General features: G+C 43.0%; 1 protein-coding gene across 5 annotated transcripts; it reads left to right on the forward strand.

The window, feature by feature from the left end:
• Positions 1–3,151: 3,151 nt before the first annotated feature.
• arhgef9a (Cdc42 guanine nucleotide exchange factor (GEF) 9a) lies at positions 3,152–27,435 on the forward strand. 5 transcript variants are annotated; one of them, XM_028984913.1, is made up of 12 exons: positions 3,152–3,364; positions 3,528–3,810; positions 9,266–9,445; positions 9,684–9,779; positions 15,541–15,756; positions 18,925–19,104; positions 19,227–19,459; positions 20,417–20,546; positions 21,877–22,008; positions 22,848–23,091; positions 24,647–24,715; positions 25,121–27,435. In XM_028984913.1, exons 2-12 carry the CDS (start codon positions 3,802–3,804, stop codon positions 25,288–25,290), a joined length of 1,659 nt encoding a protein of 552 aa, XP_028840746.1. In that variant the 5' UTR covers positions 3,152–3,364; positions 3,528–3,801; the 3' UTR covers positions 25,291–27,435. The 5 variants fall into 5 exon arrangements, with proteins under 5 accessions (XP_028840746.1, XP_028840743.1, XP_028840748.1 ...); XM_028984910.1 differs by having other exon boundaries at positions 3,528–3,806; XM_028984915.1 differs by lacking the exon at positions 9,684–9,779.
• Positions 27,436–27,616: the final 181 nt, after the last annotated feature.

The raw sequence follows: 27,616 nt of genomic DNA on the forward strand, positions 1-27,616 counted from the left end.
GGGTGAGCTGGACCGCAGAGTGAAGGCAAAGGGACCAACAAGTGCTAAACACCTCTGGGAACTCAAGACTGTTGGAAAAGCATTTCAGGTGACGACCTCTTGAAGCTCATCGAGAGAATGCCAAGAGTGTGCAAAACAGTAATCAGAGCAAAGGGCGGCTATTTTGCAGAAACTAGAATATAAAACGTGTTTTCAGTTATTTCACCTTTTTTTGTTAAGTACATAACTCCACATGTGTTCATTCATAGTTTTGATGCCTTCAGTGAGAATCTACCAACGTAAATGGTCATGAAAATAAAGAAAACACATTGAATGAGAAGGTGTGTCCAAACTTTTGACATGTACTGTACATACATGCATATATACCATTGCATATAATCTAATCCACAATCTACCTTAATCTACACAGTGTGCTCAAACATTATTGTGCATCTGCACATCATTTTATCGCATATGGCTGCTTATGACCATGTGAAACCCCAGCCATGTTTGTTTTTTATTAGTTTATTATGTGATCCAATTTGAGGCGCAGAGGTTTGCGATGAAAGCTGCATTTCAGTTTGCTGTGATGCTGACTGATGTTTGCAATCAGCGAAGCCCTCTGTGCATTCTTAATTATTATGTAATCAAATGAAGTAGGTTCAATAAAACCGTGATCTGATTTCAGATTGAGGGAAGACATAGACAGCTAGCACTGATGCTCATGAGAAGAATGTGATACTGTCATTTCTGACACTTTTGTGAAACGTATCCTCGACAGCATACATAATATTATAGAACTCATGAAATATGAATGAACAATTGGAGATAATGGAACATTTGCTATGGAATATATAATATCCAATAAATCATATTTCCAGAGCTTCCATCATGCAACATCTTCTCAATGGTTGACAGGTCGTGGTCTCGTGGTTGATATGGTGACAGATCCAGGCACGACTGGGCTTTTTTTGGAGAAGAAGAGGATGTACTGCGGCTGAAATGAATGCTGGTTATTATTGCATGAGCTGTGAAGTGGCCGTGGTGTCTAGGAGAGAGACAGGGAAAGAAAGAGAACACTCAGCCGCCTGCGTCTTTATTCTGGGATGGGCATATGGTTGAAAAATACCCGAGGTATTAAAAGGCCCAACGTATGGCCATGCCCGTGATGCTTCTTTTGGGTGCCATTTTCACCATCGCACTGAAAGAACACTAGCCGGTGGTGAACTGTACAGAGCATCATGCATTTCAGTGCTCCGTTGTAGATTAGGTGTGTATCTTATACAACAATGCTGCATAAAGAACAGAGTAAAATGGAAAACCGGGAGGCACGATTCAATCAGGCAATCTGCCTCGGAAAGGCATTGTGTTTCCATAGTATTTCCACAGCAATCTTGTTGAAGGCCATTCCTCATCTTCAAGTGAAAGCCGAGAGCCTTAATCTTTCCTCTGAAATAATTAGGCCCCCCCCTCTCACAATGTGAAATATGCATGGCCTTCGGAGTTTAATTAGGCCATCCTCCAAAAGGCAGGCTGCACCGGGAGAGCCCTCCGAGTTGACAACGTCAATGTTCGGGGTTTTCAGGGAAACCCTGAATCCAATGGTTACGGGTGAAAAACGGAAAAAGTCACCTACACGTACACTGAGATTTAGGATTCAGTTCAAGGCTAAAATCATACGTATAACAGATATGAAGATGTATTCTTCTCGATGGCACAATTTTGAAAGCTGTCCACCTCTATGGTAAGATCATCCCATCTCCTAATTTCATATCTGGATAACTGTATTTTAGCAAAATTCTAATGTGAGTTTTCGGTTTGACACTTCATTCTTACACCCGTCACCTTTGCCCATTTTTATATATACAACCCTCATCTTGTCAACCCCTGTATTTTCATTTATAACTTATTTTAAAATGGTCCCAGGGCTCAAGTACAGGAACATTCATTACAGAAGTTTTCTTTCCAAACTTGTCGACAAAGCCCCTCCTGCAAGACTAATCTATAAAATTATAGGAAAGACAATGGCACCTTTATAGCATTATGAAACATTCTAATATTGCACAAACGGCTGGGAGGCCTGTGTTAATGGTGCGCTGCTTAACGTTTGCTGCCTTGTTTTCCATTTAATTTATTTAGATGGCGAGGGTTGTTTGGCAAGTGTCAGTGCTCTGGGTATGCTAACCACATGTATTCATTTCAGCTAATTCTGTTCCATTGTCCCACACTTTTTTTTTCCTTACAATGATGGACACACAGCAGATAAGCCAGAGGTAGAAAACCAAAGCAAGTAAAGACGCCCAGCAGAAAATCATTCACATGGCAGCCCGAGTGCCTGCAACTGTCCACGAAAATGATGACCTCAGCACGCTTTCTCCTCAGGGGGCTGTCCCGCCTGTCTCCAACATGTGCAAATATAAAGGGAAGAATATATATTATGAGTATCGCAAATGGATCTTATCTTAAGCAAATCCGCTAATTAAACATCCAACCATCCATCGTTCCAGCGGCATCACAGTAACTTAGCAACACCTCGGGGAAAACTGATATTTATGGGCGATAAAGCAGCATGTCAGGTATATCAGCGCAGTGATCAAACGTTGCGCTTGTATCCTTTTGTAGTGTGTGTGTGTGTGTGTGGGGGGGGTAACTAATCTGATTATATCTGTTGCAGTTCTTGGGCTAGTGTGTGTGTGTGTTACTCGCAGATTACACAATCACATGTGCATTCACGCGCACACACACACACACACACACACAAACCGAGAGGACTGGAGGCGCCCAGCGTGGAGTACAGTGACAAAGACGCCGAGGTTCTGCTGTCAGCTCTACATGCTGATTCACACATCCCCTCAAACTTTCCTCTCAAGGGCCCGCCCGCCTGAGACAGAAGCTTGCAGGAAGCTCACACTTGACGCTTTTACAAATTTTCTTGCATTCTGAAAAAAACAAAGAGGGCAAATATTGGCTAGAACGATGTTTTGACAGCGTGACAAGGACGCCTCCCCCCTCAAGGAACTTCGGACACGCAACTGACAGGCACACAAATACACACGCACTCATTCGTGCGAGCACGAACACGCCCCTCTCGCCGTGATTGACAGCGGCCTCCGCACCCTGATTGGCCGCTTTTTGCTGCACGCCTAAAGTCCCGCCCACACGCCAGCGTTCGGCTCCGCGCGAGGAAAGGATGCTGTCGCAGCCTCCCACGCCACCGTGAAAAAGCGCGTACGGCAGGACGGACGCTCCACGCAAAACGTACCCGCCGGTCTCTCCGCGCGTTATCCACAGGCAGAAAAAAACAAAAAACAAAACATCGGCCTCGTAGCCCCGACGAGAAATTGAAAGGGTACAGGGACCGGTGAGGATGATGAAGATGATGATGGTGAGGATGAAGCGCCTTTTAAAAAAAGAAAAAAAAAATCCCGATTTCCGCTGGCACAAGTGGGAGTCGGAAGAGGAGGTGTTGACGTGATTGCGTTTTTATTGTCGGTTTTTCCCCCTCCCCCCCCCACCCCCATTCTCCCTCCCCCCCCCCCCCCTCACAGTAATGATGGTGGATACTCGGACCGTAGCCGCGCGCCTCTAGTGCTCCGGCCGCCCGACGCGCCGCGAGTTGCACCCGTGACCTTGGACACACGGAACGGGCCCGCGTTTCTCACTTTTTGTCCCTCCGTTCTGCTGCTCTCGTGGACGCCGCCGTAATGCCGCCGCTTGCGTGGTAGTGGATGTTCTCGCCGGGCTGTAGCGCCATGGAAACGGGGGAGCGGGAGCGCGCGCGAGGGGGATACCCGGCGCTCCAGCGCGGCCTCAGAGACGTTCATGACGTTGGTATATTTTGTATAATCCTTAAATATGCGTGTGTGTGTGTGTGTGTGTGTGTGTGTGTTTATTCGTGCAATATCCATTATTCAGCCATGTGTGTTTCTGCCATTTACAGCGACCGGGAGCTCCGCTCTGGTTCCACTTCAGTTTTTCTAAAAAAAATAAATAAAAAAAATAATAATAATAAAAAAAAACATATTTTATTTATTCTAAAATATTTTTTAAAAAAAATCCATACTCCGATTGCGTCCGGCGGATTTTTTTTTACTGACACTATCGATACCGGCGCCGGTGTTTTCATCCGGTAATCGCGGAGTCTCCCCGCTCACGTCGTGGATGCGGGATTTTCTGTATCTAGGCCACTGGCGGCTGCGTGTCATAATTTAAACGGAATAAAAAAAAAAAAAAAAAAAAAAAAGGGGGGGGGGGGTGTTCGGGAGTCGGGCTCACGACATTTAAGGTTTTTTTTGGTTTCTTTTTCTACGTTGACAGGTCGCGGACGGCGCTGTCGCGGCCTTGTAGTCTTGAGCTGGACACGCAGGGAATGAAGCGCTTTGTTTCTGATCTCGGCGTTATTAACACGGGCTCATTATGAACCGCTCATGCAGTTCAACATTTTATTTTTCTCCCCCGTCATCTCATGTACGAAGCTTTGATTGACTTTTTGGGATTTTTTTTTGGCTATTTTCTTTGTAAAAATAGCTACAAAAACTATTACTTTCATAAAATATTACCTACATATATAAAATCCTGTTGTCATAGTTCAGCATAAAAAATATGCTGAATGTTGTTATTATGTTATTTTAATTCTAATCATATTTTTATTATATAACTTATAGATGAGATTGCATTAAAAACAGTTTACGGTATGTATTGGTTTACTGTAATTTGAATGTGTTTGCACGTATTTACAAATGGCTGTTTTACATCTTTTGGTCTGCTGAGCTGGAAGAGAGTGAGCAAATCTAAAGATTTTTTCTGTTGCTGTGTATTGTGTTGCCATGACAACGCCATCGCTCTGTCTATTAGTCCACTTTGGCATTCGCGTGTTGGTTGGATGTTTATGTAGCCGGTGCGAAAACCGACATAGCCATCCGGGTTCGTACATTTCTGTATTTATTCCTTTTCGTTGTTGACCAGAGGTGCAGTTAGGGGAAGGTGTGTGAGTGTGTGTGTGTGTGTGTGTGTGCATGTGCGCATGAATAATAAAGCTCATCAGTGTCTAATGGAGAGTGGTGTGTGTGTGTGTGTGTGTGTGTGTTCACGTGTACAAGGGACGACTTGACAGGTGTGTGGTTTGCCGATGACGTCTCAATTCCCAGGGAATCTCAAGCAGCACCCCTCACCCTCCTTCCCAAAAAGGATGTGTCTGTGCACAGTGTGAGGCGCCGTACTAAATGACAAACGGGGGCATGTTTCTGTGTTGGTGCCGGCATCACGTATCCGGAGCTGGCGTGCTTTTTGACTGCACGCAGTAGTCGTTTAAGGAGGGAGGGGGAAGGTTCCACCCAGAATACGGCAGCCTACGTACAGCAGTTTATGCAGAGCAGGGGTGTGTTCACATGCAATAGCATGTGAAGCTAAAAATAGCGCCCTGTGTTCTGGAGAGGCCAGGAAACGGAGTGAGAGGAGTCCGATATAGAAACATCTGCTCCGCGAACAAGGGGAGTGGGTGGAGGGCGGGGGAGGCAGAGAGGCTTGTATTAATCAGCCGCATTAACATCGCACACTAATTTGCACTTGCACGGTTGGGGGTTACGTCTGACGCCTTGGCTGGCACCGCGTCACCTCATCCCGTGACATGGTGACGGTGGAGTGGAGCGGAGAGCAGTGCTTTTCCAGCTGCTTGCGCTTTCGTAGGTGTTCATATGTTGGACAGTGGTCCAAGAGCACCGTGAGACGTTTGTCCTGTCATGTGGCCGATCTGTTTGCATGATTTGTGTAGCGAGGCCATGCATCTAAATGTAAATGCTCAGATGCCGTTTTAAATCTGGATTTATTAGGGCATGTGATCCTTTTTTTTCCGGCAGTGACAGCGGCTGCTTTGATTGGTGGGACTCAGGAGGCACAGTGCTTGCTGGACAAATTTGTGGACAGGCTGGTGTGACCGTACAAAATCGCAAGGTCTCGCTGAATTCATGCACGAGGGCTGGTTGAATCGGAGTTAATTCGGGAAATCCTGCAGGGACTGAATAACAAATGCGCTGCAGTAACAGCCCCACATCGACTGTGTTTGTGGGAACTGGGCTTTCTCGGTGACGTGAGAGGCTCATCTTGTGGCAAAGTCTGCACTTTGGGTACGAGAGACCGGTCCTAAAATGGGGCCTGCAGTGGTTTAAGCCGTGAATGGGCCAGGAGACCTCGCTGGCGCCCAAGCCTTTGAATCCTTTCAATTGGATACACATTGGATACGGTTTTATCGACGTGGATATTTCCTGATTACCCGACACACGCGTGTTATGAGATAGATCAAAAGATGCTTCCCCCTCCTCCCCTGCGCCCAACGCAAAACGCTTACTAGCCAAAGGCGTGGTTTGATTTCACAGTGCATTGATTTCAATTCCACTTGTTTTCACATTCTCTTGAACCCATAATCTCAGAGTGCTAGCAGTTAAATTACCGGGGGCATATATGCAATAGAGGATAATAGGTGTTAGGATGATTCCAGGCTGCCAGATTTGATTGTTTAACAACCCTGACCTCGCAAAAAAATAAAAATAAAAATTACAATTTGCACATCTAAAGCATTTGGCTCTAATGGCGTCCACTGACCTGAGCTGAAAGGGCTCCTCACGCACTACAAAAGATGAAGCTCGTGGAAGTCACCCAAGGCCTGCTGATGAGGCCTGGCTCTGCGTACCACAATGTGATAACCTGAGGCTTGGCTGAATGAAAGAGAAGCGCATTGTGCCAGAACGACAGGGTTTGTACACACCCTCTGCCGGATGGCCGGTTGGGGTCTGTCCCGGGACCTGACAACGTTTGGCTGGACAGTTTCGGCTGTGGGGTATCAGCTTAAGAGGTGTGTGATAATGAACCCTTCAAAATGATTTTTTTTCTGTCAGCAGTCATTAATGAAATGATATCTTTCCGGAAACTGATTCGACTGAAACGCCGTAGTTGCAGGGCCGTTTGTGGCGCTCGCTCGGTTTGTGTGGCGTTGATGTGCTGTATGGTTAAATGCACACGTCCAGGGGAGGACAGGGGCTGAAGCGATTCCGTCCTCTAGTGCAACCATGTCCAGCAAGATGCTGATTCCTGGGGACACTGCCTTTTAATGTACGATGAAAAAACACTGGCGGGCTGTACGTCGGGGGCAGCCAGATGAAGTACGAATAGTACATGACAGGTTACAAAGGACGGTGTACAGTGCAGAGGACTCGCTGTCTGTCAGTGGCGCACCACAAGATGAGGTTATTCACTGACAACATTCATTTCATGCCAAGAGAAACCCTAATAAAAAAAAAAAAAGTCATTTAAATTTCGCCACCAGAAATGGATTCGGCAATTTCAGATTATTATTTCTTTGGGTTTTCTAAATGTGAACGTGCAAGAACTACTGCCTTTCTGTGTATTGGGAGACTGTGTGATCACATAGCGATTTAAGTATTGATGCCACAGTTTTCACATCTATATTTAATGTTTATATTGATGTGAGACCTTTTAAAAAAAGCTTCTGTAATTTTACCAAGAGTTGGTTAAAACACTGAATTTGCTTTCCAGTATTACCCAAAAATATAATGTACAGAATATTGTTCATATAATGTACATCCATAATGTTATGTTATGGATTATGTTGATGCATATTATATATATATTTTTTTATATTGCCCTTTGTATCATGATACGTATTATAATCATTTTCTCAGCAGTAGAACAGTACAGGCACGTTTGATTGGGTGAGCATACCACACCCACCAAATAAAGCAAAGTAGAGCTTGGAAATATATCAAGAAATGATATGGACATTCATGTGTACACCGTCTAAACTGAAATGTCCTTGTATTGTCATTTCCACAGTTGTTGCATAAAATCGTATTCTGAACTACCTGTCTTCTTCATATTAACTACAAGTTAGCATTTACCATAATGTCAGGGCTCATCAGTTCTCGGTCCCGCTTTCAGGGCCTCGATGGTGACGTGGAAATATCCCGTGGCTAAGTGCCGAATTCCAGCGGATCCCAGCGCTGTATGAATGTAGGAGGATGAATGGGAATGCGTGTTGTGTATCGTGGCTGGATAGCTCCACTCCCCCCGTTCCCCCCTGCTCCCTCTCCTTCTGTGGATGAGTCTGGTGTGATGTTACCTGTCAGGACAGCGTCGCAGCTGTTGGCGAGAGTAGTGTGGCAGAGCAATGTGCTCCGGCCCGGGCTTACGTAAGGAGCTCATGTTTAAACCGGGGGGGGGTTATATACAGTAAATCAAGCCTCAGACATTATAGGGCCAATTAGACACCTCATGCTGGAAACCTTTGGTTTATGGGGCGAGCAGTGGTGGGACCGTGATGCACTCTGCGGCGCCGCTGACACCCTGACAGAAAAAGATGAAAGAGTTGATGTAGTTTCGCTAATCAGCTCCGGGGCTTCGGTTCCGCTCTCCCCTGTCACGTTTTCGCCAGGACCTCTGAGGATTGGCTTATGAGTTGTGACATGGCTTGTTTTATTCCTGAAATAATATCATTATTTCATTGTTAGTCGAGTTAGTTTGGGAGGCCAGTGGCATGTGGTGCCGTTACACAGCACGGGCACGGAGGAGCGCCGACTCTTAACACACATGGGGCCTTAACACTTCACTTCAATCGCAGCCAGGCAGGCTATATGAATGAATCGTAAATGTGACACGACCCTCCCGGTTTAGAGTAGATGACTAATCCGGACTGGTTTAAGACAGCTGGTTAGACTGGCCGCTCGCTTTTACGAGAGCGCACGCTCCCTCTGATGTTCCTGGAGATAGTGTTTATCTTCCACTGCTCCAGAGCACCTTTGTTCCCCCTATCAAGATCACGGCAATTTCTGACGATCAATGGATCACAACAGTGCTCCACGTTCTCCGGGGGGGCGGCATACGCACCCAAATCTAGGAAAGCCCCCTGAGTGACACTTCACCCCTGACACGCAGATTTACTCAGAGATGAGCTGTAGCTGTGGAGTATTATTCCCACTGTGGGATTGGCAGAGACGGATGTTGCTTGGCTTTGCTTTTCCATGCTGGGACTGAAAGGATTTCCCGAGTGGAAAATCTGCCAGGCTGCCAGCATGGAGTTATCTGGCCTGGAATACAGTGTGCTGGGTGTTCTGCTAATTATATTAAATCAAATGTGCCTAAACCCTTTTCCTGAACCCGCCTTCATTACTAAGTAAAGATCATTGTTTCCTCTATGAAAAATACATAAACTTTTCTCTTCTCTTCTCTTCTCTTCTCTTCTCTTCTCTTCTCTTCTCTTCTCTTCTCTTCTCTTCAGTTAATCAGTGGTGGATCCATTGTCAGCGCTGAGGCAGTATGGGATCACGTGACCATGGCTGATCGCGAGTTGGCCTTCAAGGCAGGCGACGTCATCAAAGTCCTGGATGCGTCCAACAAGGACTGGTGGTGGGGCCAGATTGATGATGAGGAGGGCTGGTTTCCTGCCAGCTTTGTCAGGGTGAGTCCAGAGCTGCTGGTGCAGTGTCAACAGGTGTAGTTTCACACAAACACCAACCCATACACATACCCATACACACAGGCACACTGTAAGATGAGGCACAGTGGGACATTTCACAACTAGCACATGAGACGTGTCTTGATGTGATGATGCCAGTCTATCGGGTTTCCTTTGTTTGAGCTGCAGGATGGAAGATTGTGAGCTACCTCTCTCCCTGTTTTTTTTTCCCTCTCTTAAGGTGGAAACCCACCCTCCTCAGTCCCAAACCAAACAGCTTTTTTATATCAACCCCATCGCAGGTCCACGCCTCTCAAACACGTCCAACACTACCAAGGTGCGTCCGAGCCACTGTAAGCCCGTCTCCTTGTAGCGTCCCGTCCCCCCATGCCTCACATCCTGTCGCTTTGGGTATCAGAACGAGTGCCACTAAGCTCCGCCTCACTGCGCTTTCATGTCAACACATCACCATGCCGACCATTGTGAGAAGAGTTGTGCGAATGAATCCGACTTTTGCGGTGAGAATATCAGCTCAGATTATTTGTGACTGAAGATCAAGCCCACCCTGCACAGTCTGAATGCTCCTGTCAGGGATGAAGTGCTGCAGAATTATTGCACTCACAAGGCAGCCAAGTGTGAGGTGCTGGATGAGAAAACAAGGTATTGATCTGGTGCTATATTATGCCAGAACGAGGGTGAGAGAGAGAGAGAGAGAGAGAGAAGAGAGAGAAGGTAGCATGGATCAGAAGTCAGAGTATGACTGAGTGACACAAGGGTAATGGAGGATCGTCACAGCCCCTCAGCTTCTGTCTTACGCTCTGACCTGCCAATCATGAGCTCTGCAGTCTGCCAGCTGGCCAGTCAAAAGAGTGGCAGTCACATGCTCAGGCCCCTGAGAGTTTAAGGATACTGTCATTTGAACTACTGATTGCAGATTAAAGAAAAAGCCTTTCCAGAGCAACTTTTAACACTTGCATAACAAAATGTATTTTTAGAAAGCATCCAAATTGACGGTGACAAATGTTCAGAGGCATTTCGTTCTTTCTTTCTTTCTTTCTTTCTTTCTTTCTTTCTTACTTTTTATCCCTAACATCTAAATGTAGCCAGATATTTGATGAAACATGAATGCCGACCCTTTTAGGGGTAAGACAGGAGCCGGGCGAATGATAGCAAAAGCACCGGGGCCAGCAAGTGTCCATAACAGACCCAAAGTGTTTTTGTGAAGGTTAGTTAATGGCACTTTTATGTAACTTGTATTTGCCTCGAATGCCGAGCTATTCCGAGCCACATACATTTTCTGAGCCTAAGTGCATTCCCTTGAATTTCCCATACTGGTATTTCTGCAGAGCAGCCATTTACTCACACAGACAAGACACATGGACAGCACTCACTGGTCCAGACACACACTCATCAGATGGACATCCAGGCACATAGGCCTTTAAAATATTTATTTTGATTTTATATTAAAGACACACTTTCTCCAAAAATGGACACAAATAATATTATTATGCTTTTTTTATGAACACTAGTGTTACAATAAAAGTTTGCATCCAGCTCAGTTCAAGAACACAAAAACATAATTTAATTTACATAAGTGAATTTGTTTCTTTCTTTATTAGTCCCTCTGAGTAAACACATTTTAATACAATACAATTGTATTAAATTTAATACAATACAATTTTTTTTGAAGGCAGTGCTTTAATGATTAAAATTAATGTACAATGGGTCAAAATAAAATGTACATCTTCAATTGTTTGTGTTCATATTAAAGCCATCTATTCTTTTCTTGCCACTGCTAAACAAAATCATTTATATACTGCTCCCAAAATGTTTTTTCCCCCTAAAATCAATGATGTTGTTATTTTTGTTGGCCTGCATGCACAATTAAATTGGACAGTTCCTATATAAGAACACTGACATCATGTATATTATGATATTTCCCATTTCATAAGCAAACTAAAAGATTTTCTACAAGGAAGCAGTTACTAAAACAGGCGAAAATGATTGAAAGGTTGATGGATTGCGTAGTTTAATGACGATAAGTAGCTGTCGCTGGTGATCAGATATGGCCGCAGCCTGAGGGATGTCACTCTGAAAGATGGGTCAGGACAATGGGCTCTCCTGCTCCTTTTCGGTGAAAGAGGCCACAGCAAGCCTGTGCTCTGAATCTTCAACAATCCCGAAATAGATCAAAAGACCACAGCAGAGTAGTCACACATCCGTCACACATCGCACCGGGTGATAGATGAGGCTCATAGGCTCTCTCCCTCTCTTTTTTTATAAATATATTTTATATATATATATAGTAAGTCATTCTGTCACAATGATTGTAAGTCATTCTGGATAAGGCAATTCAGTCACAAATATATATATAATATTTTTGTTATTAGGGAATCTGTTCATGGCAGTTGACTCATCTGGGTTATAATGAGGTGTCAGTTTTTATTAGGGAGACGGAGGTGAGGAAACGGAAAGATGCCTCCTGAATCACAGAGGGATGCAGAGGTAAAGAGGCAGCACGCTGTGTGTATTCGCGCCCGTTGCGTCATCGGCGCTACCGGTGTTCTTCAAAAATCACGCCCGTGGCCCACCCAGCTGATGGACTCGTTGTCCGTGCCAAGGTTATGTTATCGCGGCCGTAATCCAGAGTCGACCACCTCCTGTTACAACTGCCCCGGGCGCTATCACTAAAATTAGTTCTGTTTGAGGAGAATGGAAAGTGACAGTCGGTTCGTTCCTTGGATTGCCTTGCAGCGAGCGAGGCTCTCATGCCTTTGAGTCTTCTGCTGCTCCGCGAGCCTGACAATAAAGGTATTGCATTCTAATGAAGTAAGCTCCATTTTCCCCGGATTTTGTGTTTTCTTTTTATATCTCCTTGTTTGTCATTACATGCCTAGGGGTTAAGAGCGTCTCGACTCTGCAGGAGCATAACTGAGGTTCTCCAGAGAATAAAAGAGAGAGAGAGAGATGGGAAAAAGTCCAGGAAAAAGAAACTGTTTGTCAGAAAGTGTTAAGAGATGTGAAAATGGGGGAGAAATCGTCCTTCTTATTGCCTTTATTAAAATGCAGAAAAATAAAATATTAAAAGTTAAAAAAAGCCTCCTCGTATTCAAAGGAAGGAGCAATCTGACTCGAGTCTCGCTAAGCCTGTTAGGCTGTTCAGTTGCTGCTTTGTTAAGGAACACGCACTGAATGAGACTGATTTGTGAGACATTCTGAAAGCCTTTTGCCATGGATTCCACCACACCTCTGCAGGTATGCCACATTATCTGGCACCAAGTGGTCAGTAGCCAATCGTTTGGACCAGACTTGTTTTTCCAGCACTTCCCACAGATGCTCCATTTAACTGAGATCTGGGGAATTTGGAGGCTAAGTCAGCATGTCATCAATACATTGATGAACCATTTTTGTACATGTGCCTCGGCCAGAATGACTTACAATCAGTAGTTACAGGGACAGTCCCACTGGAGACACTCAGGGTTAAGTGTCTTGCTCATTGACACGCTTCATAGTAAGTGGGGTTCAAACCTGTGACTTTGTGGCGAGGGTGTTACCCACTAAGCTAGTACCACCTTACTGTTAGGCACTGCCATAAGGGAACAAACAGTCAGCAACAATATCTAGATAGGGGGTACGTGTAACATCTACATGAATGGCAGGAGCAAAGGTTTGCATCTGTAGTGCATCTTGGTGCCATGTCCTCCTCAGGTAAGCGACATAAACTACACAACGAACTGTGCATACTGTGTGTCCTGATGCAGTCTGTTCTGACACCTTTCTATTTGAAACAGCATTAACATTCTCAGCAGTTTGAGCTACACAAGCTCTTCTGTAGGATCAGAGAACAGAAGCCAGACGTCAGTCCCCACATGCATCAGTGAGCCTTGGCTGTCGCTGACCCTGTTCACCAGCTTTCTTTTCCTGGAACACTTTTAGTAGGATCTGACTACTGCAGACCAGGAACACAAGAGCTGCAAGCCGTCACAGTTTGGTTCTTGTCAAAGTCGCTCACATCCTTCCACTTGTCCATTATTTTTGGCTTCTTTGCTCAAGGACCCTACTGTGCAAGCCAAAGGTGAGACGTGACAAGGAAAAATTCCCTGAGCAAAAATGGGAAGAAACGTTGAGAAGAACCAAGCCTCAGAAAGGCCCATTCAGCACTGGATATAGGGTACTGTGAACTGTGTTCAGGAATTAGTGGAACAGTGTGTTTTTTTTGTCCTGGGGTTACATTCACATGGTAATATGGTTCATAGCGTTCATCAAGTACAAATATGTCAGTATTTTTGTAACAGAATCTTTTGCTCATCCTGCTCTCATCTGTTCTGTTCTTTGTAGGTGTGGTTGTACATCGCTGGTAATTTTGTGTGTGCATGCACATGTGTATCTAAGAAGGCAAAAAGCGGGAGTGAAAGCCAGTGAGAGGAATCTGTATGTGTGTGTGTATGCAGTCTATTCATGCTTGGAGCTGTTTATGGCTCTAATGTTGGTGGACGTGTTCTGATTTCACGCTTGATCCTATGGCTGGTCGTTTGATTCAGAGCTGCTTGCATTTTTTTCCACTGCCTCTCAACCACTGGGCTCCATCACCACACAGCCAGTTCAGCTGCTACAGCAAAAACAAGGATGACATTACGATTCACACTGATAACAGGAATCCTGGCTCACCAGATGGCTAGAAATATAACAAGGGAAGAAAACTCGACTAAACAGAAAAAAAGAGCGTAGGGACTGAGCAGAGGTTTGGCTGATAGAAGCAGAATTTAGAACAGGCATTTTGCAACAACACACAGACACTGGGGCTGGGTGATATGCTCTAAACAATATATTACAATATCAAACAATGTCTAGAAATAGAAGAAAAATTTTACAGTTTTTGAAGATTTCTAATATCAGAATAAAAATGATCACTTTAAATCTTACTTACAGTCATACAGTGAACCTTCAGTGTAGTGTATCATTAGAGCATGATAGCTTGTTTGAATAGTAGTTTTCTGTAAGAGACTGTAAATCATGTATTATTACCAATATTACTATACCAGTATTGTATAAATATATTGACCAACCCTTACAACAAAGATACTGTCCCCTTTATTCTCAAGAAAGTTGGTGAGAAACACTTCACTTCACTACACTGCAATATCTGGGTTTGTTATGACTGAATGAATGGCCATATTAAGATATCAATATAATAATGATATATTGCTCAGCCATAAGTGCCATATTGAAACAAATATTGTTGCTTTATTCTGAATTCTGCACTCAAACCACCCACAGATTAGAGCAGTTTTGCTGTTAATTAATGTTCCTCTATCAGTAAATATTATGTTGTTAAGGGGTTAAGTAAGTGGTTAAGTGTAAGACATATTGATACGTCTGTAGGTCAACATAACAACTCACCAATTAATGTATCTTCCTAAAATGATGTACATACCCTCTAGACCATGCATGGACCATCTATGGATCACCCTTGTTCCTTCAGCACATACCACAGCAGCATTGTTGTGTCTTTACAAGGCACACTTACACACACCCATGAATGGGCATAAGCCTGGACACTCAGATCAGTCTGCAGCTACATGGCCCAATACGCAGAATGCTGTGATGCACTGTGTGTTCTGAGAGCCTTTCATGAGCAGCAGTACGGCTTAGTAGTGCTATAGTTCTACTTCTGTGGGATCAGGCCAGGTGCTCCCAGTGTACATCAGTGAGCCTATAATTCACCTATGGTTCACCAGTTCCGTTTTCACAGGTTTGCTTTGTACCCACATAACAGGTATTATACTTGCATATAAAACCCACAATATTCGTATTTCTTTCCTTTCCATTTCAAGTTCAAGTCACCGTTCAATTGCTGCCTAATATATTTACTCGTTGACAAATTGACATATAACATGATAATGAATGTTCTTCACATCGGTAGGAAAATTATTCTTTCAAAAGAGGCTTCAAGATACTTAAGACTTCATAGCAACCACATGTAAGCCTACATGGAACAGCCAGATGTTGGTAGGCCTGTTGCAATCGTGTCTATGTTTGTAATAGTAAGAGATACGCATCTTGTGTACAAGACTAATCTAACATAACCCTGTGTGTAGCTGTGGGTCAACCAGGAGGAGAGCACAGCTGTGGAGGCCGTGGAAGGGCCAAGCGAGGTGCAGAATGGCCACGTGGAGGCCAGTCCCAACCCCACCAGTGATTGCCTGTGCCTGGGCCAGCCTGTACAGAATCGGGAACAGATGCGAGCCAACGTCATCAACGAAATCATGAGCACAGAGAGGCACTACATCAAACACCTGAAAGATATCTGCGAGGTAATAAAACGCATGACTTGCACACACACTGATTTAATTAGACTGAATTAATTAAAATGTTCTACTGAGTAATACGCACTTATACCCACAGAATAACATGCATGTACAGGATGCCTGTGCTCATTTCATACATGACCATCCACGACTAATGTGATATCCCATACGTCACACACACACGTGTACTGACACACAACACTACTCGTAGCACCTCATTTGTGACATAATATATTTAGTCACACCCTCTGTCTCCCTGTGGAGTGCATATAGAAAGCCAGCCTCACCCCAGAGAATACATGAAAAGGCTTTCTGAGTGTTCACACTGCAGGCCAACTTCTACTGCGGCTCCTTATACACACACGTCTGCACAAAACTCGGATTACGCAATCAGACCACATTGAAGCGTCAAGCTTATTCATACAAAGATGTGTAACAGGCGTACGAGGGATCTGAACAGGCATGGGGCAAGATTAATGAAACAAGGTTCTCCCTCGTACACATGCTCCGTTCTCTCCCCTGTCCCTTCTGAATGGCTGGGATTTTGCTGTAGCGATGAGTGTGCACTGAAAGAGCGAGGAAGAGGGGGAGATTATGTAACCGACACACTCCTGTTTGGCAAAGGCAGCCTGACTGCAGTCGGACCACCGCTCCTCAAGACACAGCCTTCAACTGGGAGAAAAACAACGAGTTAATCTTTTCACACGGGCCGAGACCGGGGGAAACACGAATACTGTAAATTAATGCAGTTTTGATTGAAAAAGTTTGCTGCATACATGAATATTATTGCCCATTTTGTTGAGTCAGCATAATAATTATTTATGAGGCAATGTGAGATTATGAAAAAAATCATGAAACATTTTCATAGGTACTTTGCAAAGAAATGCATTAATCATCCATTGCATTTAAATGTCACAGTTTATAACGAAACTGCATAACTAACACTTGATATTTAGCATGAGACAGGGGTGTAGTTGAATACTTTGAAGTTCATTAGGCACATTCTTACATTCAGATACCCTTATCGATGAGAACTGATATTCTTAGGACGACAGAAGACAAATAAACGTGCCGCTCGATTTGACATGTGAGCACATGAATTGGAGAATGAGAGTTGTGGAGACACAGATGAGAAAAGGCTACAGTCCAGTCCAGGCATTCCCGGTTTTGCCTCTTCCTTATTGTTGTGGCCTGTCCTTGTTTGGTCAAGTGAAAGTGATGTGATTTTTATTATGATGCACAGCACAAGGTGACATGATGAAATGTGGCCTCTGCATTTAATCCATCACCCTTGGTGAGCAGTGGTCAGCCATAAGAGATGGTACTTTGCTCAGTGGCCCCTTGGCGGTTTGGGATTCAAGCCAGCAACATTCTGATTACGGGTCTGCTTCTTTACCTGTTAGGCCACCACTGCCTCTGAGTTCAATTCAGTTCAGGTAGATGGGTGCAGAGCTAGAAGTCAGTCTGTACGTGATCATCTGTGCACTGATTCTGGTTACATACCTATTGCATTCTGGACCATCTCTAAAGGTTTCACTTTTGCTGCTTGGAAAATATCAGCTAGCCATCGGACATGGTTTTTGTAGCTATAGTAGGTGGGACAGTTGAACAGTAAAGATTCATTTTGAGATGGGCAGAAATGTCCAGTTCCCAGTTTTAGAAATGCTGAACCTTGGTTCCTTTCAAGGTTTCTTCCTTTTCAGGGAGTTTTTCCTTGCCACTGTTGCCTTTGGCTTGCTCACTAGGGGCCTTGAGCACTGTTCTAATGTGAGGCGCTTTGTGATAATGTACATTGTAAAAAGCGCTGTACAAATAGAAGGGATCATAGTATTAAGCCTTGTGGAAGAGTTGGTGGGACTGGGATATTTGCCCCTGCCAAGTGACATTGAAAGAGCTCCCACTGAAGTAAGATTTGAACAGTGAATGTGCTTTGCAGTGAGCACAGACAGCAGAATGTGGTGGTACCATATCAAAGGTCGCTGAGCAGTCCAGCAGGACTGAGCTAGAGCTCAGGACTGAGCTCTTGCTGTTCTTAAAGCCATTTCAGGTGACTGGCCCAGCTGATATGAGTCCAGAAGGTCATTCTGAGAGAGGAAATCAGAGTCTTCAACAAGGGCAGGTGGAGCTGTCAACTTTAGCAGAGTTGTGGGAATTTTTGCACTGATCGTAGGAGTGATTGCTGCTGTTACGGTGAGGTTTCTTGGAGTAGACGTGACAGAAAGTAGGGTGGCTACTGATCAGTAGATAACAATGCAACAAAAGAAACAATGCACATTGGATGACATAATTGGCTGCAGATGACTGCCACTATTCTGGAGAAAAATAGTGCAATAGGCAAAGGTATTGGCAGAGAAGCTTGTGTAGAGGTGGTGGAGAACAAAGCATTAATCTCAATAGGGGAATCTGAATCAGAGTGTTTATAGCATTGCTGATTTTGCGATTGCTGGTGAAAATGGGGAAAGGAGAAAACGATAGCTATTTCAAATGATAGGTTTTATGCGTTGCCTTTATTGGCAGCATCTAATTGGCTTATACCAGGTAGGCAGTTAGAAGACTCAAGATATGAGGCAAGTGCTTAGTATGGCGCAGAGAGAATCTCTGGTTGGCAGGTTGAGGAGTTGTGGCAGAACGAGACCAGAGGGTGTTGAACAGATTGTTCTGAGATTCATACCGTGAAGTGGCTAAAATAATGGTCAGAGAGATGAAGAGGCATGACCATGAGGCATTCTGTGGACCAGTTCTGAGTGAAAATGAGGTCAAGAGCTTTGCCAGCCTTGTGGGTAGAATGCCTGTTTATTTGTTTGAGGTCAAATTTGTGCATTACGGAAAGGAAGTCATCTGAAGTTGGATTGCCAAGATGAATGTTCATAACCTTTGACCTCTGGATTCCCCTTAGGGGTATTTAAAGTGTTGTTAATATGCAAAAAAGAGACTCATCAGAGACTATGACAGAAATTATAATGTTACATTAATGTAATATTATTAGATTTGAGGGCCAAAAGGGGTTAGGCAACAGGTGTTAAAAAATGACTTTGTACCATAATTCAAATTCAGCCAGTATGTTTTACGGTTGTGCTACAAAATGTACAAACAAACTGTCTGGTAATATGTAGACTGAAATGGTGTGAAATGTGTTCAATGAACATGTGTAAAATCTGATCTTCTGTTCTGAAGGGTTACTTGAAGCAGTGCAGAAAAAGGAGGGACATGTTTAATGAGGACCAGCTCAAGGTCATCTTCGGGAACATTGAAGACATTTACAGATTTCAGCTGGGCTTTGTGAGAGACCTGGAGAAACAGTTCAACACAGACGACCCACACCTCAGTGAAATAGGTCCTTGCTTTCTAGAGCATGTGAGCATCTACTCGTTTTCTCTTTAATGCAAATTTCTTAACATGATGTACATGAAACAGTAACACGATAAATATAATAATGCAAGATTCAACTGCCTTGTATTTTGGTTGTTTCTCTACAGCAAGATGGGTTCTGGATCTACTCAGAGTACTGTAATAACCATGTGGATGCGTGCATGGAGCTGTCTCGACTGATGAGGGATCCACGTTACCAGCACTTCTTTGAGGCCTGCCGGTTGGTCCAGCAGATGATTGACATTGCCATTGACGGCTTCCTGCTCACCCCCGTGCAGAAGATCTGTAAATACCCACTGCAGCTGGCGGAGCTGCTCAAGTACACAGTCCAGGAACACAGGTAACCAACCCCTGACCTTTTGCTCATTTTATCATGCCTTTCTACTTCACACTGTACATAATCCACCTTTGATTATTCTTAATAAAACATAATATCTCATGCTCATCTCAAAACATAAGAGCATGCATTTAAACATTTAGACAATGATTAATTCACAAAGTGAGCAGGTTACTGAGGGAAATACATTATATTTGTGGCAATGGTTGTTCCTTTAAATATCAGGGTAGATGTCTGGTAAATAACGTAGACAGTTGGTGTTCAGCCAACAAAAAAAACACACCACAAGATTCAGTTTTGATTGAAAAAAGCAGAGCCAAGCTGAGTTTGCAGCCAGTAAATGAATACTGTTGGACATTTTGTTGAGTCAACACAGGGATTATTCATGACTAGAAGTCAGTTTTTACATTTTTTTTTCAGAAATAAAATAGCTGAAATCAATACTTTATATGTAACAATTTCTTGAATTTGAATTAACTGCATAAATTAAACCAAAAATACATGAATTTTGGCACTGGCCATTCAACTACTTTTTTTCCAAAGTAAGTCTGCTTGACTTAGATATACAGTACATATATTTTGAGTTAATTCATTTGAGTTAATTCATTTACATTAACAATTACAGCATTTACCAGACACCCTTATCCAGAGCGACTTACAATCAGTATTTACAGGGACAGCAAGACACTTAACCCTAAGTTGCTCCAGGGGGGACTGTAAGTCACTCTTGATAAGGGCGTCTGATAAATGCTGTAAATGTAAAGTAAATTAAGGTAAAATGATGCCATTTTAATTGGCTTAGTAGTTGTGGAGTGATTTAACCATAAATGTGGCCTCATGCCCCTTTAATTCCCAGAGCACAGCTGTCTTTGTGCTCCCACATGATAATATGAAAAATTTATAACTAAGGCCAAACTTTTTGTGACTTAACTCTCTTAACTTAATCTTTTCCTGTCTTAGTGACTACAGGTATGTTGCAGCAGCCCTCGCCGTTATGAGGAATGTCACTCAACAGATAAACGAGCGGAAACGGCGGCTTGAGAACATTGACAAAATTGCCCAATGGCAGGCCTCAGTTCTAGACTGGGAGGTAAGATTGGCTTATTTATATTTATATTGATCAGCCACAATATTAAACCATCTGCCTAGTATTGTGTAGTTTCACCATATAACAACAAGAATATGCAACAAGTCATGCAAACTGCTACATATAGCCATGATGCTCATGAGCCCACTGTAATCTTTTTCAGGGTTGTAGGGGGTCTGTGGGCATTTAATTTCCCCTTTAACTGTAGCTCTTCTCTGATCTCTGATCAGACTCCTGCCTGACTAGCTTATTGCTCCCCACTTACATCATAAAGTACTCTGGGTGCCTTATGATCCTGTGGTTAGTTAACTACATTTACATTACATTTACATTTATGGCATTTGGCAGACTAAACCAGTTTTACTGCTCGCCACAGTATACTGGGAGGTTCCAGAAGACCTGCCGTTTAGAGATGACTCTGACCCAGTTGTGTAGCTTCACAGTTTATTTCTTTTAAGACACTTACTCTTGCCAATTTTTCCAATTTCCAATCATCAACTTCAAGAACTGATTGGCATGGATATGGTTATAATGCCACCTTTCAAGGGAGCAAGTGAACCATCACTTCACCTGGAAGTGGTTTTAGCATTGCTTACATCTTATCTGTATTTCTTTTTTATTTCTTTATTTTCCTAGCCCATGCTGCCTTTAATTATGACAAAGTAACATCTAATCAATTTGAGGGTCGTCCGTTTCATTCAAAAAAAAAATTAATGCTGGAGTTTACATCTAAGGCCAGGCCTTTTAATGGTTGCTGCATTTTCATGGGGTTGCGGGTTACGTCACAGCCCGGAGACCTCTGGGATGTGTCAGTCTCCAAGTCAGCCCTTTCGTGACTCATACAGACAGAATTAAGTGCACCGCTCTCGCACATCACCAAGCAGTCTGTGTGAGGCACCTGTCAAATAGGGCTACAGGCAGCATGCGTCAAGAGCTGTCGGCCTTTTCACTAGTTGTGCATGTGTGTGTATGTGTGTGTGCGTGCGGGCCCAGTCGATTTCACCTCATTTTTTATTTTGTTAGCAATACAAAGTCATGAGTTTTCCACACTATTTTCACCATTTATAGAATGGCCCGCTGGGAACTGAGTTGTGATGCCTTGTGATGCATACTGCATTGCCAGTGCTTTCTTAAAGACACAAAATGCCATTGAATACTTATCTTAGTGCATATGTACCGTTACTAAAGTCTAGCCATATTGTGCTTTCTCCCGATTTCCTGGTTCATATTTTGAGATAATTACACATGTTTGGATATAGGCAATATTGACACAGGCCAATCAGTGCTTTTCACCTTTATGTGTGAATATTTGGATGTGCATCTATGTGTGTAGGGGGAAGATATTTTGGACCGCAGCTCAGAGCTGGTGTACACAGGGGAGATGTCCTGGATCTACCAGCCATATGGGAGGAGTCAGACCAGGGTCTTTTTCCTGTTTGACCACCAGATGGTTATATGCAAGAAGGTGAGGCAAGAATTAAAGAAATGAGGGGAGATTTTAAAAAAAATGGAATGGGTATGTGTTTTTGGGAGGATGGCACAGATGGGAGAAGACGATGAAAGAGGAACAGAATCACACGCTCGAAAATAGAAGTGCTGAAAGACTTATCCTGAATTAGACCTGGGTTTCACAGTCATCGGCGCACCTGACCTGAATCGTGTCCTACATTAGCTGGGGGTCGTCTACCTTTAATAAAGTTGTCAGTATGCTGCATTTCTTTTTCCATAACGAGTGGACAGCACTGCTTTTTGTCTTAATATCAGCTTTTAAAGAATTTATCATGGGCTGTTAAAGCGACCCGTAAATGCAGGATAAGTTCAGAATTCATTAACTGCAAACACCCTGTCATCCTTCTGCCAGAAGAACCTCTATCTCTATTATGGTCCATCCCAGAGGCTTGTGGAATTGGGGAAGATGAAACGAAAGAGCAGAGGTGTTATGTAATACAGACTGACCCATGACGGTGGAGTTTGAGCAGTCGGAAATCTCAGACGTTTGATGCAGCTAGTGAAATATTTGCTTATTCCTTATAATTGTAAGCTTTGAGAAGGCTGCACTGTAAAAGCAATTTCTAATGATTAGGCTTCTGTAAATGTTCACTTGCTTTATTCTGAGTCAGCATCGGTTCTCTTGCTATCAGCAGGTTTTCTTGCATCCAAGATGCCTAAGATGCGTGCATATGCACAATGTGTTGGATGTTATGAAATGTTTAGGCTATAATTTTTTTTCTCAATAGATGGTGGTGAGAATATTGCATATCCATGTTTTAACCATTTGCCTCTTTCTTTGAATCCCCTCCTCAGGATCTAATTCGTAGAGATATCTTGTATTACAAGGGCCGCATAGATATGGACCGCTATGAAGTGGTGGATGCTATAGATGGGCGAGATGACGACTTTAATGTGAGCGTGAAGAATGCTTTCAAGCTCAGCAGCAAGGACTCAGACGAAATCCATCTCTTCCTTGCCAAAAAGTTGGAAGAGAAGATCCGCTGGCTTCGAGCATTCCACGAGGAACGGAAAATGGTTCAGGAAGATGAGAAAATTGGTGAGAAGCCATGCAATAATGTATCATTATTTTCATTCGAAAGATTTGATCTCTGTATCTTGATTAAATTACATACAGTCATGGCCAAAATTATCGGCACCGCTGGAATTTTCCTAGAAAATTCACCATTTCTCCCAGAAAATATATTTTTTTTAAGATTTCTTTTTTTTATTTTATGTGAATTGGAACAGCACAAAAACAGAGAAAAAAGCCAAATTTTACATAATTTCTCACAAAACTCAAAAACCAGGCTCGATAAAACTATTGGCACCCTTTGTGGGTAAATCATGGCTGAATTGTGGGTAAATCATTTTCTTTCAAGCATATTGAACTCACCTGTGGCAAGAAACAGGTGCTGGCAATATAGCAATCTACCTGAAAATTTGACTCAACCATTCTGTTGTGTGCCTGAGTGTGCCACACAAAGCATGGAGAACAGAGAGAAGAGCAGAGAATTGTCTTGAGAACAAAATTTGAGAGCAAAAATTTCAAGGCCACCAGTCCATCTCCAGAGATCTTCATGTTCCTTTGTCCACTGTGTGCAACATAATCAAGAAATTCACAACACATGGCACTGTAGCTAATATTCCTGGATGTTGATGGAAGAGAAAAATTGATAAAAGACTGCAATGAAGGATAGTCCAAATGCTAGATCAACGACTCCAAACAACTTCAAAAATATTCACACTGTCCTGCAGACTCAGGATGCAACAGTGTAAACTCGAAGCAAGGAGGACCCCACTGCTGACACAGAAAGACAAAAAAGCCAGAGTGGAGTTTGTCAAAATGTACTTGAGGAAGCCAGAATTCTTCTGGGCAAATATCTGGACTGATGAGACCAAGGTAGACCTTATTGCTAAAGCTCATCATTCTACTATATACAGAAAATGGAATGAGGCCTATGAAGAAAAGTACCTACAGTCAAACATGGTGGAGATTCCAATATATTTTGTGGATGTTTTGCTGCCTCTGGCACTGGATGCCTTGACTGTGTGCAAGGCATCATGAAATCTCAAGACTACCAAAATATATTGGGGTGCAATGTAGGATGCAGTGTCAGAAAGCTGGGTCTTTATCAGAGGTCATGGGTGTTCCAGCTGGACAATGACATACCTCTAAAAGCACTCAGAAATTGTTGAATACAAAAATGTTCTGAAGTGGCCAGCAATGAGACTGGATCTAAATATGATTGAACACTTATGGATGGAGCGATCTCAAAATTGCTGTTGGGACAAGGTGCCTTCAAATCTGAGAGACAATAGAAGAGTGGTCGGAAAGTCCAATTGAGTGGTGTAACAAGCATGTTCATGGTTATAGGAAGTGCTTGGTTTCAGTTATTTTTCCAAAGGGCATGCAACAAAATATTAAGGGTGCCAAATAAACATTTGTATACCAAAAGATTTGTAATTGCAACAATTTTCTGTGGGATATTCCAGGGGTGCTGCTAATTTTGGCCATGACTGTAAATGCCAGGATGAAAAAATGAAAATGAGCATTATTGTATGACTAATGCAATACATGGGATGTAATATATTTTGATGTTTCATCATCCTAGGGTTTGAGATTTCTGAGTATCAGAAACGGCAGGCAGCCATGACAGTACGCAGAGCCACCAAACAAAAAGGTATGACGTCAAACGCAGCCAGGTGTAGAAAAGCAAGGGCAGGATTTTTGCATTTTTTGATATTGCAGTTTTTGTTCATGTACTTTCGGTTCTCCACTGTATTTTTCTCTAGTGGCATTTCATTTTGTTACTAATATTGACATATATAATTTATAATTTATATTATGAGCCTAATGTTTCTTTAAATAACTTTTAATTTTCCTAAATTGCAGGTAATTTAATCTTCCCACACTTTTTCTTTATTTTCTCTCACAGTTTGATTTCACAGCTCGGCTCTCCTTCAGCTGTCATCACAATCCTCAGTTACTTGCCCTTTCCTCTATTGTTGTTTCATTCATTGTAAGCATTTTAGTATGTGCTGATGTTGTTTTATTGTGTCTTTTTTTTTTTAATCTCGGTGTTCAGGTCGTTCGGTGCCACCAGCGTATCCTCCTCCGTTGGACCCACTGAACCCAGGCCAGTACCTGCTGCCAGATGGGCTTGGCCAGGCTGATGGGTATGAATACGGGGAAACAAAAAGGAGCACGTCCCCCTTTTGGCAAAACTTCAGTCGGTTAGCACCATTTAAAAAATAAACCTCCCCTTAACCTGAGGTGAGGGGTGGAAAAGAAAGAGCCAGCCCCCACTATTTTTCCTTTCAAAAGCACTATTCTTCGTCTAATTTACTTGTGACTATTGGGAGGAGAACACAAAGCTGAATTATCAGGAAAGGACCAAATAACTCAGCTGGTGGGAACTGGGAAAGGGATTCCAGGAGACCGTGCGGTTTTAGTCACTTTTACTGTAAACTGTCTTGACTGCTCACGTCACCCACACAGCAAGCACTGAGCGACCCTGAGGCTAGAAGAGAAACTACAAACACACACAACGCCCTGACAGTTTACAACCAAGTCATAGGAAGCTCACCATCGTCATGCCAAATTCCCCACCGACGTTATGCACAAAAGTACCACTGCTATGTTAGCTAACGCTACACTGGCTCACGTGAAGACCCCCGGGACGGATACGCGGGCCAACCTCCATGCAAGTGTTACAACTGAGATAAAACGCAAGCGCGCCAGCTAACCCCTCCGCGTCGGCTGTGCTAACACGGCTCTACACAGTTCTACCCCAGGAAAAACGTGCACTTCCGATACCAACGTCGACAGTTTCCGTCCGGTCACGCACAGATAGAACCAGCCTGGCTGAGATGAGCCCAGGAGGAGTAGCGTGACCGCGAAACACACCGAATCATCGACGGCATCGACACCGCGACTGGCACTGCAGTTCCAGCATGTTCACAGGCAGAGCGAAACCAAAACCCTTTCCCTGGCTATGTTCCTCTCCGAAGGATTTTAAACCTTTTTTTTGTTTTTTTCCTTTCTTCTTTCCTCACAAGAACCGAAAACAAAGGGTTCATGATTTCAAAACCCGAAGAAGCACTAAAATCAGTAATCTTAACTTTTTGTGCCAACTTGGGTGTGTCCTACAGTGCACTGTGACTTTACTGGGCATTTTAAACCCATCTCTTTCACTCTGTCTCTCTCTTGCTCTCTTTCTCTCTTCTCCAACATTATGTCTGTAAGACGCTCTTCAAACCCTGGTCCAATCAGTCCAGCTTTGATTTATTGTGGGTTATTTATTTACTGTTTCAATCAGCTGCATATTCTGTTATCTCTGCATGAAAAGGTCCATTGCAGGTATTATTTGTGCAATTATATTCTTACGGGTCAAAGACATCATCAGTAACTGAAAGTGTATCACAGTTCAACAGAGTGCTGTTGACAGGGTATTCATTCATCGAGTAAAAAAAGTAGGGTAATGTTTTTTTTTTTTTATTTATGCAATTTTGGAGCGGTTAAGCTGGCCTTTTACATTGCTTTCATTGTTGTTTGGTGTTTTATACCTCTCACAGACTGCTGACACATTGCTCTCTCTGTAGCTACTTTCAGTTTCAGCCACCAGAATAAAAAAAAAAATTACGTGTGAATGCTGGGTTTTGCACAAGATCCGAAGTCCTGTCATGGGATCACTGCCCAAAAACACACAGTTACTGATCAAGTCTACAGTGTTGTCACCTCGTTATGTCACCTAATGACACTTTTCTTTCCCGTACACATGGTTTTGGCAAACATTTTGTCTATTCAGCTCTGAAGTTCTGCCAAAAAAGATACACACACACACACACACACACATACACAAGAAAAGCAGTACCTCGCCGTTCCAGAGCGTATGTATTATTTTCCCTGTATTATCGACACCCCTTGGATGCTATTTAACTTGGTTTCTTCCCTTTTGGCAGCACCGCAATTTTGCCAATCAAATCATGCTAATCTGAATTAGCACAACAAACATTTGGAGTTTTCCTGTAAGTTAAACTGGCGAGATGTCATCCACAATCATTTAATAACCAACACATTTTGAATGTTGATATTTAGTTCTTTCATGATAACAAACTAATTAAGGTGATATATATATATATTTTTAATGATTTTTAATTTTGCGTTTTTTTTACATTATCGAAATGAAAATTTAAAAAGATGAAAGAAACTCAATACAGAAAAATCAAAAGATATGCAGATGAGCTGAAAAACTGTATAAAGTGCCAAACGTGGCCACTATGTTCTGTACTATTATGAGGAAATCTATCAGTTTAATGTTTTTTGACTTGGTGATCTTATTTTCATCCAGACGTCTCATCATTTCATAATAAATCTCGCTATGAACACCTCTAATTTGAATCGGTCTACGTGGTTGATTTAATTGTGTTTGATTATGAGAAACTGCACAATGCACATTACCACCACACAGAGGTGTGCTTATTCATATGTTGAGAGGGATTCAAACATGAAGTCATTAATTGTAAACAACAGCCTGACATCTAACATACATAAAACAACTTACAACTTGGCAACACGTGAT

Source organism: Denticeps clupeoides, chromosome 6, assembly GCF_900700375.1.
Source record: "Denticeps clupeoides chromosome 6, fDenClu1.1, whole genome shotgun sequence".
NCBI lineage: Eukaryota > Metazoa > Chordata > Actinopteri > Clupeiformes > Denticipitidae > Denticeps > Denticeps clupeoides.

What these genes read in the sequence shown, in the direction of transcription:
- arhgef9a (XM_028984910.1), top strand. Translation starts at nt 3,708, where the DNA reads ATGTTCTCGCCGGGCTGTAGCGCCATGGAAACGGGGGAGCGGGAGCGC. An exon ending in GTCCTTGCTTTCTAGAGCAT is followed by an intron (nt 19,105 to 19,226) that starts GTGAGCATCTAC and finishes GTTTCTCTACAG; the next exon opens with CAAGATGGGTTCTGGATCTA. An exon ending in TCAGGAAGATGAGAAAATTG is followed by an intron (nt 23,092 to 24,646) that starts GTGAGAAGCCAT and finishes TCATCATCCTAG; the next exon opens with GGTTTGAGATTTCTGAGTAT.